Here is a 21,232-nt window from a genome sequence, read left to right on the forward strand (position 1 = left end):
AAGATCCCTGCCCAGGCTGGTCAGTGGCCTGGGCTTGATGTGAAGACAGCTTCAAGTCCTTGGTTTTGAGATGGGGAAGGGCATCATTTTAGGCCAGTACGGCTTGTTTCTGGCACTGCAGTGGTGTGTTCATAGCCTGCCTTATTCCCATCCCTTCCCTGTTCTTAGTGACTCTTAACTATGTTCATGTGATAAACCACTTAGTCTAGAATGTAAATTATTCTAGTTTATCAGGTGAGTATTCTTATAAAAGCCCAAAACCTTAGTAATTAAATCTGTAGACATTTAATAGTGTTTCTTTCTCACCACCCACCTGTTGTCACTCAAATTGAGTATCAAGTAAAAAAAAAATCTTTAGTATATCTGCCTGTTTTCTGGCAGTGATTTTTACCTCCCCCCTCCCCTACAGTTCCTCCTGTATTGTTTGCATCTCAAGCAGTCATTTTGTCTTGCTTGAGTTCTGCTTAGTCCTTCTTATCAGCCCTCCCCAGTGTCTGACTTTCTGTTCATTCAAGCGTTTTTAGGTTTCCTTGCCAGCAGCTTAGCTCCACACTGAGATGCAGCCCCCTCCCATCCTTCTGTGCCAGCTTACATCGTCCCAGAGGGACTCACCGTGTTCTCACTTGTATACCAATACCACAGTTTCTTCTGCTTTGCTGCGAAAAAAGTAATCTTTTGGGAAAAAGCTAATGTGTCCACCCTGTATGCAGGTATCTTACCCAATTGTTGTTCAGGTGGCCTTTTCGTCAGCAGTATTGGAAGGTAAGTTGGCCATGGGTTTCTTCCCAGAAATGCCTGGCAGTTTATGTTCCCACCTCATGATGATATCCTCCTCAAGCCCAGGGAATGGGCAATCGTGTGCCTCTCTAGATCCATTTGGCCGGGTAGGTTGAGGATCTATGTAGTGAGTAATCCGCGTTTGGTGATCGTGAAGAAGCGTTCCTGTATGTTCACCCTTGGCAAACGGTCAGTTTTGGTTCAGCATTTTGGAATCACCATTTCTGGTATGTGCTGAACTTTGTGTCTTTGTGTAGCTCAGTGTTGGAGAAGACTTCTCCAGTTACCAGTCATCCCACTCTTTTTTTTTTTTTTTGAGAAGGGGTGACCCATATTGTTTATTACCTGCATGGCAAGCCTTTCTGGCAAGCTTTGAAGCCTGTCTGAAGCCTGTATTCTCTTTGTGGATCAGGTCCATCCCTATTTGGAAACTTGTTTCCCTAATATATTCCATCATAACATCATTCATTCAGCACAATTCTACATTGCACAGTAGCTTGTCAGCTGCCAGCCGTGTTCTCCTGTCCAGCACATCATGATGTAAGGTAGAGCAGAAGTATACATATATTACAGAAATGAGAGCATAAAACTTGCAACTGGGAAGCAGTATCCATAATTATTCAATGGGGCTATGGATAAAACATTGGAATAGGGACTCTGTTTCTTGTCCCTGCAGTGATCTGCCCACGTGGCTGCAGGGAGGTTAATCATTTAAGCCTTTTGTGTATTAATTTTCCATTTCTAAAACCAGGGTAATAATAAAACTGTCATTCATTATTTTTCTTTTGCATATTTACCTTAAAGTTCAGCTTTCTGCATTAGGTAAGTACTAGCACAATTAAATGTAGACTTTGTGCTGCGTGCTCATGGTGCTGCCAGAGCACAGATTGTAACACAATTTTGGGTCCAGCAGCAAAAAGACTTTGTTTGAAAATCAGTGCCTGAGCAGACATGTTTGTAGCCTCTGAGCAAAATTGCATTCCTGACAAAATTTCTCAATCTGTTGATAAGAGTTTCTGAGTTGCAGTCCACTCAAATGCATCCAGAAAATTTGCATTTGCAATGTCGAGAGTCTTCTGCCTCTGCAAGTTGTGCAATTGCAAAACATGGGCCAACGCTTGGGGCAGATGTGACCTCAGTCACCACTGACTGCTGGTCGCTGTTTCCAGTCAGATTCTGGAAAAAGCTTTCAAGCTCTGAAATCATGACACAGGAGCTTTAATTGTTGCTTCCTTGGCTACTAAAGCTTTTCCAGAAGGAAGGTAACGGAACATTGAGAGCTCCTCCACACGTTATTTCTAGCCTGTCGGTTCTCATGAGCATTGTTAAGAAAATGATGGTGAATCAGGCTGGCAGTTTTCAAACTCCCTTTTTCTTTTCTTTCTTTTGTTTTGATGTTGGCAGTCTGTTTTTAGAACTGATTGTGTTCAAGAGTTTGAGCCATTTCAAGTGAGTGTCCCTGTACATGGCTGCCCATCAGCCCTGTTGATTTTCCGTGGGCCCTCTGGAGGGCTGAGGGTGGTGAACTTCCATTGCTGAGAGCCCAAAGACAGTTTGTAAGCAGAAGACCCTCAACCACAAGCATCATTTTGTGCTGGATGTAGTTGCTTACATGTGTGTTTAGTACCACTTTGGATGCTCTTAGGTATCTAAGACATCTGCGTGACGCTGGCAGGTATGACACAGGACCTGTGTCCTTCTGGTGTGTCAACCTGTGGGCTAGGTGGTTACCCCAGAACATCTCAGATACTGCTGGGTGCCAACATACAGACAACCAGATCAAACTCTTTATGCCTGGTGCTCCAAGACAGGGACCTGAGCTCACTCCCTGGCTATCCACTCTTCTTCTCCAGCTGCTGGTCCCGGTGCTGCTGGAAGATGGGTGGGTAACAGTTTTAAACTGGAAGAGGGTGGATTTAGATTTAGATAAAGAAGAAATTCTTCCCTGTGAGGGTTGTGAGACCCTGGCACAGGTTGCCCAGAGAAGCTGTGGCTGCCCCCTCCCTGGCAGTGTTCAAGGCCAGGTTGGACGGGGCTTTGAGCAACCTGGGCTAGTGGAAGGTGTCCCTGCCCATGGCAGGGGGTTGGACTAGATGATCTTTTAAGGTCCATTCCAACCCAACCATCCCATGATGCTAAGTTAGGCCCCCTTACAACCTGAACGACGTTGCTTGCTAACCCTGCTGGCAAGATACAGCAAGGCTGTGACTGTTATTGTTCAAGTTTTCCTGAAGGTGAAAGAGATGAATCCTTCCTAATTTTGAGATAGCTTCTTTTGAGTTATGCATTGACATTTTCTCTGCCTAAATTTGTATATGTCTCGTAAAAATAAGAAATAGAAAGTGTTTAACCAGTGCTGAAAACAGATTTCTGCTTATTTATGTAATAGCTAGATAATGAATTCGACTGTTATAAAAGGTTTACACGTTGGCTTGGTGAGCCTGGTTTTTGCACTTCAATCTTCTTGTCAGGTCTAGTGTTGAAGATACAGAGATGATTTGTTTTGAGGTTTGAGCATGAAAGTATAGACTTATCTGTCTATCCAGTTGTTCTCCTAAGCCTCAAACGTTCATAACAATCATGAGCACTAGGTACTTCGATGCTTGGCTTACGGCTGCCTGACCCTGTTTTAATAGACGTGGAGCACAGAGCTCTGACTTATAAGAGCCATGAGTGCTCAGTACGCCTGAAAATTGGACCCAGCCACCTCCTTGACATACTGCTGATGCCTCAATGTCTGTTTTTAAAGTGAACAATAAAAACTCATTTAATTTATTGTGTCAAATCATTTAAAAGGGCAAATCTTTATAACACAATGCTGCTGTAATTTCTAAATTATTTGTTTAATTTTCTAATGTGCATTTCTGTATGATCCTACAGGTTTTAGCTGACGCTGTTGCACGCTTGGTTGTAGATAAATTCAGTGATTTGACAGAAAATTTCACATCTCCACATGCACGTAGAAAAGTCCTTGCTGGAATTGTCATGACAACAGGTAAAGAAAGAAAAAAAGGGTCTGTTTTAACTGCTTAAATATGAGAGCTCTGTTTGCCTTCTAGGAAACTATCTTTTTTCAGTCAACCAGTATTGAAATATATTTTTACTGTTTAATCATCAAGGTGCACTAAATATAGCAATCAAATCTTGGCTAAAGATAATTACAGGAAAATTAGACCTGCAAATACTTCTGTTTCCACAGAATTCCTGTCTTCTGCCTGATTGAGACATCCGGGATAACTCATGGTCTACAAAATACACGTACCTTGTAAAATTAATGGTGCAACTTTTTGAAAGTAAATCTAAAAAAAATCTCACCACATTGGTCACACAGATGGCATTCTTGGGTTTTGGCATATTATGTAAGAAATTATGCTCGCTTTCCAAGCTTTTAAGGTTTTGCACTTTGTTAGAGTTATTCTTGCTATATTTTATTCTTAGTGCTTTGTGTCTCAGTCATTTTAGTAAAAATATGTGAAGAAAGTAGCTTATGTTTTGGCAGCTGACACTTGTGTGCATGTACAAGCAGCAGTAATGTCCTGGTTCTCTGATTGCTGACAAGAGATCCATGCTCTGTCAGATCACCCAGAACAGTGAAGTTCTGCCCTAAGCTGATCTGTGACCAAGCTGCTACTGAATCTTCCTCACGCTAAGATTTATCTTGGTCTTCAATCCATCTGAGCCCTTGCTGGGACATTCATATTGGGCCTGTCACGAAATGTCCTCAGTTAGTTGTAGGAGTTGGATGGATATTGGTGATAAATGTACAGCCTTCCCTTGGTGATTTGGGCAGTGCCAGACCTTTCCTCCTGCAGGGATGTTTGTAGGGGCCTCCTCCACAGAGCAGAGAGGTCTGAGGGTGCTGGTTAAGGTAGGTACCTGCATGCTCTAGGGACAGGGGAATGTGACAGAGGGACAGCGTGGCCCAAACGCTGTCACAAGACATCTGTGGTGGGCTGACCTTGGCCAGCAGTCAAACACCCACCCAGCCTCTTGCTTGCTGCCCTCTCCTGGGGCATGGGGAGAAAATGGAAGGAGGACAAGAAGATTTGTGGGTAGAAAAACGCTACAAACTTGAATGTCCTCTCTTCCTTTTCCTGAGCTCTTACTGCTGAGCACAGCGCTTATGGTGTGGGATATCCCTTGGTCACTGTCACTCAGCTGTCCCAGCTGTGTCTCCTCCCAGTCTCTTGCCCACCCCCAGCACACTGGCCTTTGGGAGGTTTGGAGAGAAAGCCTTGACGCTCCTCAAGCGCTGCTCGGCAACAGCCAAAACATTCATGTGGTACCAACACCATTTTAGCCCTGTCCTAGTGCCAGCCACAATAGCATTAACGTTCCTTGGGCTGAGAGGGAGCACAGCTGGAGGGTTATTGGAGTCACGCTCCGTATATAAGCGGACACGTGCTCTCTCATTTCCGTTTCTGTTTTCCAGTTGGCGCAGCGGGATTTCTGGTGCGGTCGGGATCGCTGCTGGGGGAGGGCTGGTGAGCAACTGCATTGTATATTACCCGTTTGGACTTAGTATTGTTACTGTTGTTTTGCTACTATTACTAAATTTTTTTTTATTCAACCTACAAATCTCTTTTTTTGTCCCTCCCCTGTTTCACCGGGGAAGTGTGTGGGGGGGAAGTAAACAGCTTGTCACGTGGTGATTGGCTACCAGCTGAGTTCAAACCGTGACAGTCTATTTTGGCACCCAACGTGGGGCCTGAGGTTTGAGATAACCACAGATAGGGTCATAATGTCTGTTGCTTGGCTCCTTAAGATTCTATCACCTCATTTGCTCTATGTATTCCCCATGCTGTCGCTCACTGTCCGTGAGAGTTGGGTTAAGATTTTGGTTTTGCTGTACTATGTCATGCTGATCTATGACACGATGCAGTTGTTTCTCTACTCGAGAGAACCGCTACACACCACGGGGGAAGCTGTGGCATCGCCTGTGTGGCCATGGAGAAGACGTGAAGAAATGGAATGGAAAACCTACCTGCCTCCTAGAAGAGCTGGTGCGTGAGCTGGAAGGAAGAACAGCCACAAAATGGGGTTCTTTTAGAAGAAATGCTGCTCCAGTTTCCAGTAATCCCAAACAGAGCAGAAAGGTTGACTTTGCTCATGATCCTATGAGAAGAACTTCTGACTTGTATTCACAAGAAGTGAGTGATCAAGATGAGGCTGAAACCCGTGCACACCACACTGACCCATTTGTCGTTAGCGGGTATCATGACCAACATTAGAGGGGCCCTGCCTCCAGCCAGGTGGAGGACAGGGACAACCGAGTTTACTGGCCCATGTGGATTTGATGGCCTGGCATGTCTGACCCCCAGCAGTATAAGGCTCTAGTGGACACTGGTGTGCAATGCTGTCAAATTTTAAAGGGGAAGAACCCGTTTGTATTTCAGGAGTGATGGGGGGGACTCAACAGCTGACTGTATTGGAGGCTGAGGTCAGCCTAAGTGGAAAAGAGTGGGAAAAACACCCCATTGTGACTGGCCCAGACGCTCCATGTATTCTTGGCTTAGATTATCTCAGGAGAGGGTATTTTAAGGACCCAAAAGGGTGTTGGTGGGCTTTTGGTATAGCTGCCTTGCAAACAGAAGGAATTAAACAGCTGTCTGTGTTGCCTGGTCTCTCAGAGGATCCTTCTGCTGTGGGATTGCTGAGTGTTGAAGAACAACGGGTGCCAACTGCCACTACAACCGTGCACCGACGGCAATACCGCACCAACTGCGACTCTGTGATCCCTATCCATAAACTGATTCGTCAGCTAGAGAGCCAAGGAGTCAGCAGCAGGACACACTCCCCTTTTAACAGCCCCATATGGCCAGTGGGAAAGTCTAATGGAGAGTGGAGATTGACAGTGGACTATCGTGGCCTGAATGAAGTCACGCCACCGCTGAGTGCTGCCGTGCCAGACATGCTAGAACTTCAGTATGAACTAGAGTTGAAGGTGGCCAAGTGGTACACCACGACTGATATTGCCAACGTGTTTTTCTCCATCTCTTTGGCAGTAGAGTGCAGGCCACAGTTTGCTTTTACCTGGAGGGGTGTCCAATACACCTGGAATCGACTGCCCCAGGGGTGGAAACACAGCCCCACCATTTGCCATGGACTGATCCAGACTGCACTGGAACAGGGGGAAGCCCCAGAACGTTTACAGTACGTTGATGACATCATTGTATGGGGTAATACAACAGAAGAAGTTTTTGAGAAAGGGGAGAAAATAATCCAAATCCTTCTGAGAGCCGGTTTTGCCATAAAGCATAGTAAAGTCAAGGGACCTGCACAAGAGATCCAGTTTGTAGGAGTAAAATGGCAAGATGGATGTTGTCAGATTCCAATGGAGGTGATTCCTAAAATAACAGCCATGTCCCCACCAACTAACAGAAAGGAAACACAAGCTTTCTTGGGTGTTGTGGGTTTCTGGAGACTGCACATTCCAAATTACAGTCAGATTGTCAGCCCTCTCTATCAAGTGACCCAGAAAAAGAATGATTTTGTATGGGGCCTGGAGCAGCGACAGGCTTTTGAACAAATTAAACAGAAAACAGTTCATGCAGTAGCACTTGGGCCAGTTTGGACAGGACAAGATGTTAAAAATGTGCTCTACACTGCAGCCGGGAAGAATGGCCCTACCTGGAGTCTCTGGCAGAGAGCACCAGGGGAGACTCGGGGTCAACCCCTGGGGTTTTGGAGTCGGGGATACAGAGGATCTGAGGCTCCCCCTACTCCAACCAAAAAGGAGATACTGGCAGCATATGAAGGGGTCTGAGCTGCTTCAGAGGTGACCGGGACTGAAGCACAGCTCCTCCTGGCTCCCCAACTGCCAGTGCTGGGCTGGGTGTTCAAAGGGAGTGTCCCCTCTACACCACATGCAGCTGATGCCACGTGGAGTAAATGGGTCGCATTAATCACACAAGGGGCTCGAATAGGGAGCCCCAGCTGTCCAGGAATACTGGAAGTGATCACAAATTGGCCAGAAGGCAGAGATTTTGGAATGGCACCAGAGGAAGAGGTAGCACGTGCTGAGGAGGCCCCGCCATAGACTGAGCTACCGGATAATGAGAAGCGATGTGCCCTGTGTACCGACGGGTCCTGTCGCATTGTGGGGAAACATCAAAGGTGGAAGGCAGCTGTGTGGAGCCCCACATGGCGGGTTACTGAAGCTGCTGAAGGAGAAGGTGAATCGAGTCCGTTCTCAGAGGTGAAAGCCATCCAGTTGGCCTTGAATATCACTGAGTGAGAAAAGTGGCTGGTGCTCTACCTCTGCACTGACTCATGGGTGGTGGTGAATGCGCTGTGGGGTGGTTACAGCAGTGGAAACGGAGCAACTGGCAGCACAGAGGCAAACCCGTCTGGGCTGCTGAATGATGGCGAGATATTGCTGCTGGGGTAGAGAATCTATTGTGAAAGTATGTCGTGTAGACGCTCATGTACCCAAGAGCCAGGCCACTGAAGAACGTCAGAACAACCAACAGGTGGATCAGGCTGCTAAGATTAAGGTGGCTCAAGCAGATCTGGACTGGCAACATAAGGGTGAACAATTTCTGGCTCGCTGGGCCCATGACTCCTCAGGCCATCAGGGAAGAGATACAACATAGAGATGGGCTCGTGACCGAGGGCTGGACTTAACCATGGATGGTATTGCACAGGTAATCCATGAATGTGAGACATGTGCTGCGATCAAGCAAGCCAAACTGTTAAAGCCCATTTGGTATGGAGGACGATGGTCAAAGTATAAATATGAGGAGGCCTGGCAGATTGGTTATATCACGCTCCCACAAACTCGGCAAGGCAAACACTGTGTGCTTACAATGGTAGAAGCAGCCACTGGTTGGTTGGAAACTCATGCTGTGCCCCATGCCACTGCCCGGAACACCATTTCAGGCCTTGAGGAGAAAGTCTTATGGCGGCATGGCACGCCAGAAAGGATTGAGTCAGATAATGGGGCAATTTCCGAAACAACCTCATAGACACCTGGGCCCAAGAACATGGCACTGAGTGGATATATCACATTCCCTACCATGCACCAGCCTCTGGGAAAATTGAGCGATACAACGGATCGCTGAAAACTACACTGAGAGCAATGGGGGGTGGAACTTTCAAACACTGGGACGTGCATTTAGCAAAAGCCACCTGGTTAGTCACCACCAGAGGATCTGCCAAGCAAGCTGGCCCTGCTCAATCAAACCTTCTACGTACCGTGGATGGGGATAAATCCCCTGTAGTGCGCATTAAAAATATGCTGGGGAAGGCCGTCTGGGTTACTCCTGCATCGGGTAAAGGTAAACCCTTGCATGGGATTACTTTTGCCCAAGGACTTGGGTGCACTTGGTGGGTAATGCAGAAGGATGGAGAGGTCTGATGTGTGCCTCAGGGAGATTTGATTTTAGGTGAGAATAGCCAATGAACAGGACTGTCAAATAACCCTGTTATTGTAATTGGTGCCTTGCAACATCCCTGTGCCACATCCAAAGCCTCCTGCTCCACCGACTGAGCCAACTCCGCCTCATTCTTCCAGCCTTAAAGTCTGTCATGACGGCTGGAACCTGAAGTTATGGACTAAATGAACTCAGTAGACATTTTGGAAGGATCACCCATAGACTAAGGGAATGAAATCTGTGAGACTTGGGAAAGGGGTGGTGATTCCTTAGGATGTATTTGGAACCTGAGCATGACGTCAGTGGTATGGAATAAGGGATGGAGACTGTTCTGGTTTCAACCAGGATGGAGTTAACTTTCCGTGGGCTGAGAGGGAGCACAGCTAGAGGGCCAGGCCCAGATGGGTTATTGGAGCATTCCATACCATGGGACGTCAGGCTCAGGATATAAGGGGACACATGCTCTCCCGTTTCCGTTTCCCAGTGGGCACAGCGGGATTTCTGGTGCGGTCGGGATCGCTGCTGGGGGCGGGCTGGTGAGCAACTGCATTGTATATTACCCGTTTGGACTTAGTATTGTTACTGTTGTTTTGCTACTATTACTAAATTTTTTTTTTTGTTCAACCTACAAATTTCTTTTTTTGCCCCTCCCCTCTTTCACCGGGGAGGTGGGGGGGGAAGTAAACGACTGGCCACGTGGTGATTGGCTACTGGCCGAGTTCAAACCACAAGAAGCCCCAAATGCAAAGCACTGTGAGAAACATGCTCTAGTTTTATTTAATATGCTTTGTGATATTTAACAAGTTTTTATCATAATTACAGTCCTGTGTCCACAATTCCCAGAAGAGCCATGTGACCAAGGAATTAAGACTTAATTAACATGTGAATATGCTTTGATTAACAGAAGAAATAGTTTTGTACAGAATTAGAAACCATCTTTGCATGGATACGTGTCTGGGGAACCCCTTGACTTAGATGAGCTCATTGCACAGCCTTGTGATGGAGAGTGAAGTGGCTCCCTGCTTCTCCTCCCTGGTCTTCTCCAGCCCTGTGGGCAGGAGGGAGCCGCTGGGCTAGGGTTCATTTTTTTTAAGGCTATGTATTTCATCAGGAGTGAGAGCTCATACAGTCCATGTCTCAATTACCTTTTAAATTACTCCGTTCCGTTGCTAATTACTAGTTGGACCCTTTGTATCCGCACTGCCATTGTGCAGCCAGATGGTTATGGGAGTGTCCTCAACTCTTGGGGTGTGCTGAAAGTGGTGGTTCTGCTCTTCCATACCACGGTAACTATTCTATGGGAGGAAGGCAGCAGAAGGTGTTTGGAAGGGCTTGGCCACTATCTGCCTCTGCTGGTGAGGCCTCGAGAGCTTCAGAGAAATTAGTGTGTCTTGTTGGGGCTTTTTTTGCTGAGAGTTTTGCTAGAGAGATGTAACATTTTGACCTGTCTTTCTGAATTCATGCAGAATTTTGTGTGTGTGTGTGTGATAGAGTTCTGTCTAGAAAACACCCAAAATATTTTTTTTAATTCTGTCGTACAGAATGACTTAATGCCAAGAACTACACTTCTAGAAGCATCATATTGCTGATAAGCTTTACAGTGGCTTAAGCATTTAAATTTCTTCATTCCCTAGTCTTACCTTTCCTGTTGTTGGCTTAATGCTCTTCCATAACATGTTGCTGCTTTAATAAATCAGTGCCTTTCAGATTTCTAAAGTTGCTATAAATATCTGCATTAGGTGGCCAGAAGGTACATGCTAGAAGCTAGCTGGCTGCCTGGGGCTCAGGAAAAAAGCACCGTCTTTGGAGCTCGGGCTTTAATAACTCTTCCTGAAGCAGCAATTTTTCCCTGCAGGTTCTCAATCTCTAACTTGTCTGAACTCCAACATGAAGAATTCACTAGAACCACAGGCTGTACTGGTACAGGGAGGGTATGGCTGAGTGAAGCTTTTGCTTTAAAGAAAGTATCAGAAGAAAAGACTTTTTTTTTGTTTTTTTAAATAAGCAAACAAAAAAAAAGGAGCCTTATTTGGGTTCTGCAAGAAGATCACTTGCTAGATTATTTGTGATTTTAATTGCATCTTCTTCCTGGAATTTTGTTTTGCAGGTACAGATGTGAAAGATGCCCTGGTAATAAGTGTTTCTACAGGGACAAAATGCATCAATGGTGAATACATGAGTGATCGTGGTCTTGCATTAAATGATTGCCATGCGGAAATTATATCTCGCAGGTGCCTGCTTAAATTTCTGTATACACAGCTTGAGCTTTATCTAAGGTAAGCTGGAGGGAAAAGGAAGATGAGCTGATCACACGGAGCTGAAAAGGTGTTTGTCTAAAACATTTCAATGTGAATTATTATTTCAATGTGAAACACTTGTCCTGTTGCATTAGGATGTTTAATTTAGAACCCAGGCCCTTTGCCCTAAAGTTTGACTTTAACAAAACATGTGTTCAGTTAGGTGTCAGTCATGAGAGGGGAGGACAGAAAAAAATAATTGGGAATCATTTTGCAAACTGTAAACATGTAAATCAAAATAATCTCAAGTGGGCTAAAGGGTGGTGATGTTTCATTTGCTGGTAAGTGCCTGACAGCTCTTGACATCTGGGGATGTCAAGGACTCTCTATTTCTTGTCTTGATGGTCTTTTAATTTTGTTCATTGTAGTAGCTGTTAGATTTATGCTATAAAATTTCCAGACATTCTGTGTTCATTTTTAATGCCTATTAAGACTGCCCAGCTTATGGTTATTTATGTGTTAATGTCAGTTTTGACTCTAGCTTTATTCTCCGTTTCAGCAATAAAGAAGATCAACAAAAATCCATTTTTATCAAGTCGGAGCGAGGCGGGTTTAAGCTGAAGGAGAACGTGCAGTTTCATCTCTATATCAGCACGTCTCCCTGTGGCGACGCTAGGATCTTCTCACCCCATGAAGCAGCACAAGAGGGTATGACAGCAGCCCTACTCAAGCAAGGGAGTTTAAAGTATTCTCTGAGCATGTACAAGTGGCACAGATAAAATTTAGGTGTCTTCTTTCCTTTTAGTGTAGATGTGTGTTAGACAAAGATCTCTTCAAAAAAAAAAAAACTCTGAGCTGTTCTTCCTGTGTGGTAGAAGTTAAGTATAGACTGATCCACCATGTGGTCTCGAAGAGGCTGAATGCTAGCTGAGATAAAGCCAGTGAGTCAGCAAGTGTTTGTACAGAACTAACCAAACCGCTTCGCTGTTCCCAGCTTTTAACGGTGGGTGTCTGCCTGCCCCTTTCTTGAGCTGTCCGTTAACTTCATCCTAATGCTGTAGCGCGCAGAACAGAACTGGAGAGCTACCTGCTGCCTACTGCTCCTTCAGGGAAAGCTTGGTTTAATTGCAAGTGTGTTTTAGAAGACTGTATTTGCAAGAGATGGCCGATGCTGTAGCTAACTTGCAAGGAGCAATAGGAATTGTTATGCAAGACAGCAGTTACGTGGGCAAATACCTTTATTCAACTCTTCTCCTTGTAATGCTATCTGTAAAACACACAGAGAATGTTTCTCAGCTGATTGTAAGTGGTTTTTGTCATTTAGATCAAGGGGACAGGCATCCAAACCGCAAAGCGAGAGGACAGCTACGGACAAAAATAGAATCTGGGGAAGGGACCATCCCCGTGCGCTCTACTACCACTATCCAGACGTGGGATGGTGTATTGCAAGGAGAAAGGCTACTTACCATGTCCTGCAGTGACAAGATAGCGAGGTGAGATACCCAATTATCACTTTCTTTGGTATTACTTTCTATTGCTGAACAAGGAAGGAAGGTTGCATGATAGCTGCAGTGAACGTGCACGTTATTGATTGGCTTATTTCATTGCTTAGATGTAGCGTGGGGGTGGCTGTAGCTCCAGTGATAAAGCTCTGATCCTTCACCTGCAATTGGTGTCAGACCTTCTGCTGGCTTCAGAGGCAAGGTGAAACCATTATCTATCACTCCAGCCGCTTCGAGTCATGACAGCTTTGTTTTATATTTATATCCCTGGGAAATAGCAGAGGAATGCTTCCCCCCTCCCCTAAAGTAGTATAGCATTAGCAAAACAGCACAATAAATATATTACATTAGTTATCGTTGATAACTTCCTCTGATATACATCCTTGTCCCCTCCCTGGAAGGATTCAAAGTCAGGTTGGACGGGGCTTTGAGCAACCTGGGCTAGTGGAAGGTGTCCCTGCCCATGGCAGGGGGGTTGGGACTAGATGATCTTTAAGGTCCCTTCCAACCCAAACCAGTCTATGATGTCAAAGATACATACATTTTCCATGGATAGATTTAGATTTGTATTATTTTATACAGGGAAAAAGTGTTCCCGTTTAAAAAATCGTAATTGATGGGCACTTTTAATTTTTAACTTTAAAATTATTTTAGTTTTAGTTTAAATATTTTTACTGTAATTAAGTATTTTGTTTCAATCCTAGCGCTTCTATTTATATTTTATCCAATTACTTCTTTGTTGTTCTTTTTAACAAAGATTGAAAGACTTTTTTTGTTCAAAATCATAAATGGACAAATGATTACCCTCCAAAAAAATTTAACAGCAGTATCCTTTAACAAGTATCAGAAGTATGGGAGAGTTGCAACATAATTTTTTGAAACGAGTCTGTGTGTTTGCAGCCTCCGTGTTCTTGCAAAATAGAGGAGAAAGTTTTTCAGCTGATGATACTCAAGTTATTTTTTTAAATTAAAATAGCTCTGCTGTTTTGTCAAGTCACAGTTAACCTGATTCAAAATTTATGAAGTGTATTAGTTTGGAACTATTCTTGTGAACTGCGTATGCTGAATCAAAAATACACGAGGAAGGTTACGTAATCGCTTTGTTCCTCTAGTCTTGTCTCGAGTAATCAGCATCTCTGCTAAGGAAGATGTTTTACTTCAGTCTAAATCTCCCTGACATAAATAGATAGGGTCTTTCAGAAGCTAGGACAGCGGGTTGCTGAAAGGTAATTGTACAAAAATAACATGTGAGTTTCTTTTATATTTTCAATAAAATTCAGCAAATAAATTCCCCAGCTTCATGCCAGGGACTTTTCCCAAGCACCTGACATGGTAATCGTGCCACATTCATTTGACTTCTTTTATCACGTCGTTGTTGCTGTTAGTGCAAATTAAAAAAAATGAAGACAGTTATTGAGCTAGAACACATTTGACTATTTTGTTGATTTTGTGTGATGCAGAACAGAATCCATCTCTCGCTTGCGTAGCTAGCTGTCACCTCTCCTTGGGGCTAATGGGAATAATTTTGTTTGTGCCAGTGAAGGAAGCAAATAGAACCCCTTGACACAGAACAAAGACTGTATGACGGGTAAGGAGGCCCAAATTTTCATATTCTTTTTTTTTTTTTTTTTTTTTAACATTTCCCTGACACTTATGACCATGTTTTGTCCATTTACATTTGAAAGAATGCATTTCTCTGTAGTGTCTGGCCGTCAGTCCTCCAGTATGCCTCAGCCCTGTGGATTTCCACTGAGTTTTCCCAAAGGTGCCCAGTCCCAGCCTGGAAAAGACATGGGTAAATTCAGGGTGCAGGATGGCACAAGCAGGAAAACTGCTTGTATCTGAACAGCCTCATCTGTGTGGATTATTTGTATAATCCAAGCTGTTATTTTCAGCCTCTGAGAGCTTTGTTGCAGTGTGGTGTCTAGCACCCTTCTGAGCCTGGTAGGAACATTCAAGAAAAACTCTGAGAAGCACAGGAAGGCCGTGAGTGTAATACCATTTGGGTCAGAAGGATTAGAACAGGATTATCCCAGCGTGTTAGAGCCTGGTGGCACTGCAGTATGGTGTAAGGGTGGTTTCTGTGACCAGAGTAACTGTTTTGGGTCATTAATATACATGCATTTGTTTTAAATGTATCCTAACCTTGTTCCATGGTACTTTATGAAGTCTATTTTTGTCATTCTCCTTTTGATGCGTTTTTCCACCCACATTCAAGTTTTTTGGCTTCAGATAATTACTTAACTACTCATGAAATGTTCCAGTTGTGGCTAGTGTCTTGCTGAGAAGAGCAAATATTTTTTTCACCCCACTTCATTGGTAGGAAGGCTGTAGGAATTGAGAAGAGCTTTAACATTAGGGCGAGTTGTTAAAGGGGAAATAATTGGTGCTCTTCTCTAAAGATGGGAAAATATTATTTCTGATCACCTTTTGTGTGAAAGAGCATGGCGTGCCCATGCACTGGCCTTGTTTTGTGCTTATTCAGAGTGGGAAATCCAAACGGGAGTTTGTAACTCAGTCTTTCTCTTTATCTCCCCAATGGCTTTGTCATCTTGACCCTACCACTTAGTTTTTTGAGACTGATGAAGTTGCACACAAACACGTCTTGAAATCCTACGCATGCTCACTCATGCATGTTCTGCAGCTATGTCCCTGCCCATGCATCTGTCTTTGAGAGTTATTTCTAAGTGGCAAGTTCCATGACAGAGCCAGTGTGATTTCTGAACAGCAATAGAAAGAGCAGTTCTTAACCCAAGTGGCAGTGGCTGATGTGAATGTATTCCCTTTGATACGTGGTGGCTGTGTGACACCTAGCTAAAAAAATGGGGGGAAAGTGGTAGGAAACTACTACCCAAGGTGTAGCATCTAAATAACCAGATGTAGCATCATGTAACCTCTCAAACCAGTGACCTTGAGCCTTGACCCAGGCTCACTGATATACAGCAAATCCAGGCAACACCAGAAAAGCTGGGACAAGTCTGAGCTGTGTGGTTGCCAGCCTAGGTACAGCTACAAGGGAAAACAGATTCTCTTGTCTGTAACTGCACATCTGACCTCATGATAAATAAAAAGATGTTTGCAAGAAGTGCTACTGTCAGAGACCATGGACTGCTTGCACTTACTGATTTATAGTGTGGGCCACTGACCGACCACTTGATGTAAAAGAAGCTCTGACTCCACGTAAAGATGTTGCTGCCTCTCTATGCTGTGGCTCCTGAAAGGCAGGGACTGATCATAGAGATTCAGTTAATCTCTTAAGGAAACAAAGAGAAATCAGATTTAAAATCAGAAAAGAAACCAAACTGCAGTTAGCTGAACGAAGTCAGCTCTGCCAGTTCGTTCTGCCAGGTGATGAGAGTGAAGCCCAGATAGATGGGTGTCCCCAGCCAGCAGATCATGACCTGCCCAGTGTGGGTCTGAGCTGAAGTTGAGCAGAAGTGTCCCTGCACATGAATGATGAACCATGGCGACGTGGTTGCAAAGACAGACAAATGCTTGTCACCAAGCTACAGAGGTGGAGGCCACCACAGGGCTCTGCGAGCATCCCTGGGGATGCTGCCAGCATCAAACTTGTCAGGCTGATGGCAGCAGTCTTGGAAACCAGAAGCACGCAGGAAAACCCACAAGCATGGCTACTGCAAACTCGAGCACCTTCTGTTTAGAGCTAGCAGCAGCCCCTGGGTCTGCAGCTTCCAACATCTTCGTTGTAAGAAGCAAATTGCCCCGCACCTCGGACGCACAGTGGTCGAGGGGAGCTCGTGGTTTGTGTCGCAATTTGAAAGACCTTGAAATCTTGTTGGTGTCACGGTGAGCCAAGCCTGCCTTTGGGAGATTACTTCCTGAGACAGCTGCCATCTGAGCTGTGTGCCTCTGTCATGCAGGAGATGCATATAAGGAGGTAAAATGCTTTTTTGGAGGTAGTCTGACATGTTGTCACACATTGACACCTCTCCCTTGCCATCAGTTGCAAGTAAAAGCTTGTCATAAGCAGAAGGCCTACTAAATAATTTTCCTTTGTTCATAGTCATTGCTGTTTATAAATTATATTAATAAGAGCAGCTCTTTGAAATGTAAACACTTGTTTTCGTCAGGTTTTTCAGTCTGCCTCATTTTGGTAATTGCAGGAGACTGTTCATTCTCCTGAGATGAATTCTGACACCAGTTCCTCGTGCACACCATTGTAAATGCAACGCACAGTGACTCGCCTCCTCCATGCTGCTGTCTGCATAAAAATTATTGAAAGTGATGCTAAGACGTTTGATATCAACACCAAACTTTAGTGCTTACTGCTGTTAGGCTCCCCTCATTTCTGCGTTTTCTCTAAAATAGTGCAAATAACAGAATTTCTATGCAGTTTGGGTTTCAAAAGTTCAGAGGAGAGTTTTTACCTGAAGTGTGTATTTCCAGCCTGGGTTTTTTTTTTTTTGCAAGAGGTGCAGTAGCACACTCTGTGGAAGTGTTGCTTCAGAGTCAAATTTTATTTACCTTTTCATGTATTGAGAGTTGTGAAATCAGCTGTATGTCATGAAGAAAGCAATAGACCTTTCAGGAAACCCCTGCAGATACGCTGAGCTGCCTCTGAGCACATGGTAGTCTAAAGCAGAAATGTGACAACATGGCAAGGAAGAGAGGACTCCTCTTGATTTGGTGTTGGTCTCTGGTTTCTCTGCCCTCTTTTTTTAATGTAGGTGACTGAGAACAGCAGAAACGTTGAGAAAGTGCATCCATCCTCCAGGTTGTTACCAATAAAATCTAAGTGGGGAATATAGAATAAGGAAACCACTGAGTATGATAAATTTGTAAAATTCAGATTTCCCCAGTGCAGTGCTCATCTATAAAACCTCAGGTGAACACACTACACAGAGTATTTTCTGTGTAAATAGTCAGGAGCTGAACACAATTCATGCGCACAGATCTGCAAAGGCCACTGTTGGGGTCTAGTCCGTAAAGGTGGTGAGATGTAGTGCTTTGAAAGAGCATTTCCCTGGATGCTCGAGCACAAGATTACGTCACAGATGAGATAGAGGACACGGAAGAATCTTGGTGACAGGGAAAATTTGGTCTTTTGGTCTCACTGTAGCTGTGTGTGCATGGGGAACTGTGAACTGTAGAGCAAGGTGGGGATACGAGGCACCCCAAGCTGTACTCCCAGGGAGACATCTCAGCAGTGTTTCTGAATTGAAGTAGTTTTTGGTTCACACCTGAGATTTTTAAGATGGCTGAAATTTTTCATGCCAAACAAAAATAACCTCAATGAAAAGCAGAGTTTTTATGTAAGAAAAAGACTGTATCAAAAAAGATGGTCTGCTGGTACAATTTTGATGGAAATTTCTTAACAAATCAATAAATGTGGTACCAAATAAGGGAGTTTTGTGTAATTATGAATTACTTCTTCCTCATAGAAAACAGTGAATATATGAATATATGAAATAATAAGGAGTTTGGAGAGGAATAATAAAGGGATACATGTTGTATATTGGTCAGACCAGATGTAATTTATTGCTCCTCATGCAGTTTGCTCCGTTGCATCATTTTGCCCGGCAGAATTGCCCCGCTGAAGTCAGTAAGATTATCTGCAGGAAAAAGCATCATTTGTCCAGTGCCTATTTCCTTTCTAAAAGCAAGCTAACTTTCAGCTGGAAACATGCTTTCGGTAGTGTATTGTCAGATGGAGAAGGTGTTTTAGGAGATGCCCATCACCCGTGCCCTGGTGCTGCATCCCTCCTGTGCTGTGCATCTCCCTGCCTCTCAGCAGTGGTCCCGCAGCTGTTTGTGGAGCTGTGCTGTAAACTGGACTAGAGGAGCTGCCTCTTCAAAATACAAGGCCAGGGGATTGGGTTTTTGTTTAAAAAAACTTGATTCATGTCACTGATCTGACTTTATGGAGAGCTGTACAAGCAATAAAATTAGCAGGCTGAGGGGGATCGAGGTGGTGATAGGCACATCCTCTTCAGTCAGGCTTGGCACTGGGGAAATGATGGGACGCAGCTTCGCACTTTATAGCAGCATCAGATTATGGCATCCTTTGACTGTCATCCTCCTTATGTTTTTTAACTGTTTGGAGCTGTTCAGTGGCCAGATAGTCAAATAAAAGTATATTTTTTTTTTCCTTGTCCCAGAAAAGCATCAGTAGCTCATACGTGTAGTGTTGGGAACACTGAACCTCCTAATCCAGGCGCTAGTAAGGGCTATTGCAGTGTGTTGGCTAGCCTGTCTGAGGAAAAAGGAGATCTGTGGTTTTGATTTTCAGCTTTTGTTTCTCTTCTCAAGCTTAAGTTCTTTTCTAATTATTGCTAGAAGAGCTTGAGAAATCTTGTTGCCTCCTCAAACATGGTAGGGCTTAAACATCACCTCAGCAAACCCCTGGTAGACAGTGAATCAAACCACTTGGTGCCTCTGAATGATCTTCTGTCTCACAAAAGGCAGCTCAGAAGAGAAAGGCCAGTTCAGGATGAGTAAATACATCTTTGCTTGAACTTTCTGGCATCGTGTCAGATTGCCTTTCCTTGCAGCATGCATTGCTTGCAGAACTGCAGAGTTGAAGCTGAAAGAAGCATGTGGCTGAACATGCAGCTGGTGTTTGGCCGCAGGTATCCCCATCCCCGCCAGGTGCCCCAGCTTCCCTGGCAGTAGACGGCTGACTCAATGATGGAGAACTGTTCAGCCCAACCACCGTGGTCGTACTCAGCTGCTGAGTACATCATGATTAACTGCAATGAGACCTAGGCCCCCAGCTCAAATCAAGGCACCTGTATGTAAGTCCTGGCAGTCTGGACCTAAATCCTGTGGCTCATGCTTGATATCAATAGAAAAGCTTGTATTTTAAATGTTAGTTTTGCTTTGAAGCTTTTTAAAGGTTGTGAAAGAAAATTCTTGTAGTAGCTTAAAACCAGAACACTCAGAATATATAAAATACTGTCATGAGAGGCATTGGTTTTATGCTCGCTAAGACAAGCGTCTCGGATTTTCCCAGTGAGAAATTTTACGTTGGAGGGTGTCTCCCTGCCTGCTGAGGTGTTCTTCCCCTTCGGCAAATCTCTTGTCTATGCACCTTTAGGCATTTCAGTATCACCACTGACTGATGCCGCATTCCTGCTTATGCTTTAGTGCTTTTCTCTGTTGCAAACATGGTGCCATTTTCCTGTTTTAATGGTGAGAAAAGGTACTGCATGGGTCCAGTCTGCTCTGTGGTCTGCCCACAAAGACTTATTTGAGATCAGGTCATTTTATGTGGGAGCTCTGTGTTTTTGCCCATGGCTGGTGCAGGAGAGATTTAAACTGCTGAATTAGTGATGGGAGAGTTGTCTTCTGTTACTGCTTTCTTGAGCCATCAGGTGCTCCTAAATGAGTACTGTGCCACAGCCAGGGTCTATGTCCACTCTCCTGCAGTGTGGGAAGGTTCGTTTCTGTGTTATAAACTACATTTGAGCCTTGAAAGGTTTGAGTTTGTAACCTGGATCTAAGTCATTTCAGTTACTTAACCCTTTTCTGATACTATTTTTAATGTGAAGAAAAAAACCTCTGCTTAATTGTTTCACTGGAAAGGCAACACTGGCTTTACTGAAGTTTTCTGTAATAAATTTTGCTCTTTCTGCTCTGCACCTCACAGTTTGTAGTGAAATACAGAATCTGGCCCATTAACTTCAAAAGAAGTTGTGGTTTCAGTAAACTTTAGTACTAGACTGACAGCCATTGTTGGCACGTGTTCTGACAATTCATGCTTGTAAACTGGAAGGAAAAGGCAGTTTTACCATTTCAGGAGGCAATGCCTGTGGCCTTTCAAAACCTGATGTGTGGTATTGGTGTAGCTTCTCAGCTTATAAAGGTGGATTTTAGTGTATGTGCTAATAGAAGTGAGGAATTAGTTTGACAGAAAGACGTACAGTTTAGAAAAGCAACAAGAAAGTCTGTGCAGTCTTCCCTTTGGCTCTGTTACAATCTGCAGTTGGGTTTCATCTTTATCTCTGCGCTACTGCCGGTTTCTGATACACAGAGAATCACAGGATCACAGAATCATCTAGGTTGGAAAGGACCTTGAAGATCATCTAGTCCAACCGTTAACCTAGCATTGGCAGTTTCCAACTCCACCAGATCCCTCAGCGCTATGTCGACCCGACTCTTAAACACCTCCAGGGATGGGGACTCCACCACCTCCCTGGGCAGCCCATTCCCAACACCCAACAACCCGTTATGGAAAGAAATACTTCCTAATATCCAGTCTAAACCTTCCCTGGTGCAACTTGAGGCCATTCCCTCTTGTCTTATCACTCATTACTTGGTTAAAGAGGCTCATCCCCAGCTCTCTGCAACCTCCTTTCAGGTAGTTGTAGAGGGCAATGTA

At 44.3% G+C, this 21,232-nt stretch overlaps 1 protein-coding gene across 5 annotated transcripts in view; it reads left to right on the forward strand.

Moving 5' to 3' along the window:
* The window catches only part of ADARB1 (adenosine deaminase RNA specific B1), a 90,397-nt gene that overhangs the window by 51,785 nt on the left and 17,380 nt on the right, over positions 1-21,232 (forward strand). For all 5 annotated transcript variants that reach the window (XR_012629401.1, XM_074872394.1, XM_074872392.1 and 2 more), the window contains 4 exons: positions 3,658-3,772; positions 11,260-11,428; positions 11,949-12,097; positions 12,714-12,882. Coding sequence is in view for 4 of the 5 variants with exons in the window: in XM_074872394.1 (XP_074728495.1) it covers positions 3,658-3,772; positions 11,260-11,428; positions 11,949-12,097; positions 12,714-12,882 (602 nt within the window). In the remaining variant the exon portion in view is untranslated. The remainder of the gene's footprint in view (positions 1-3,657; positions 3,773-11,259; positions 11,429-11,948; positions 12,098-12,713; positions 12,883-21,232) is intronic.

Source organism: Strix uralensis, chromosome 6 (assembly GCF_047716275.1).
Source record: "Strix uralensis isolate ZFMK-TIS-50842 chromosome 6, bStrUra1, whole genome shotgun sequence".
NCBI classification, from domain to species: Eukaryota; Metazoa; Chordata; class Aves; order Strigiformes; family Strigidae; genus Strix; species Strix uralensis.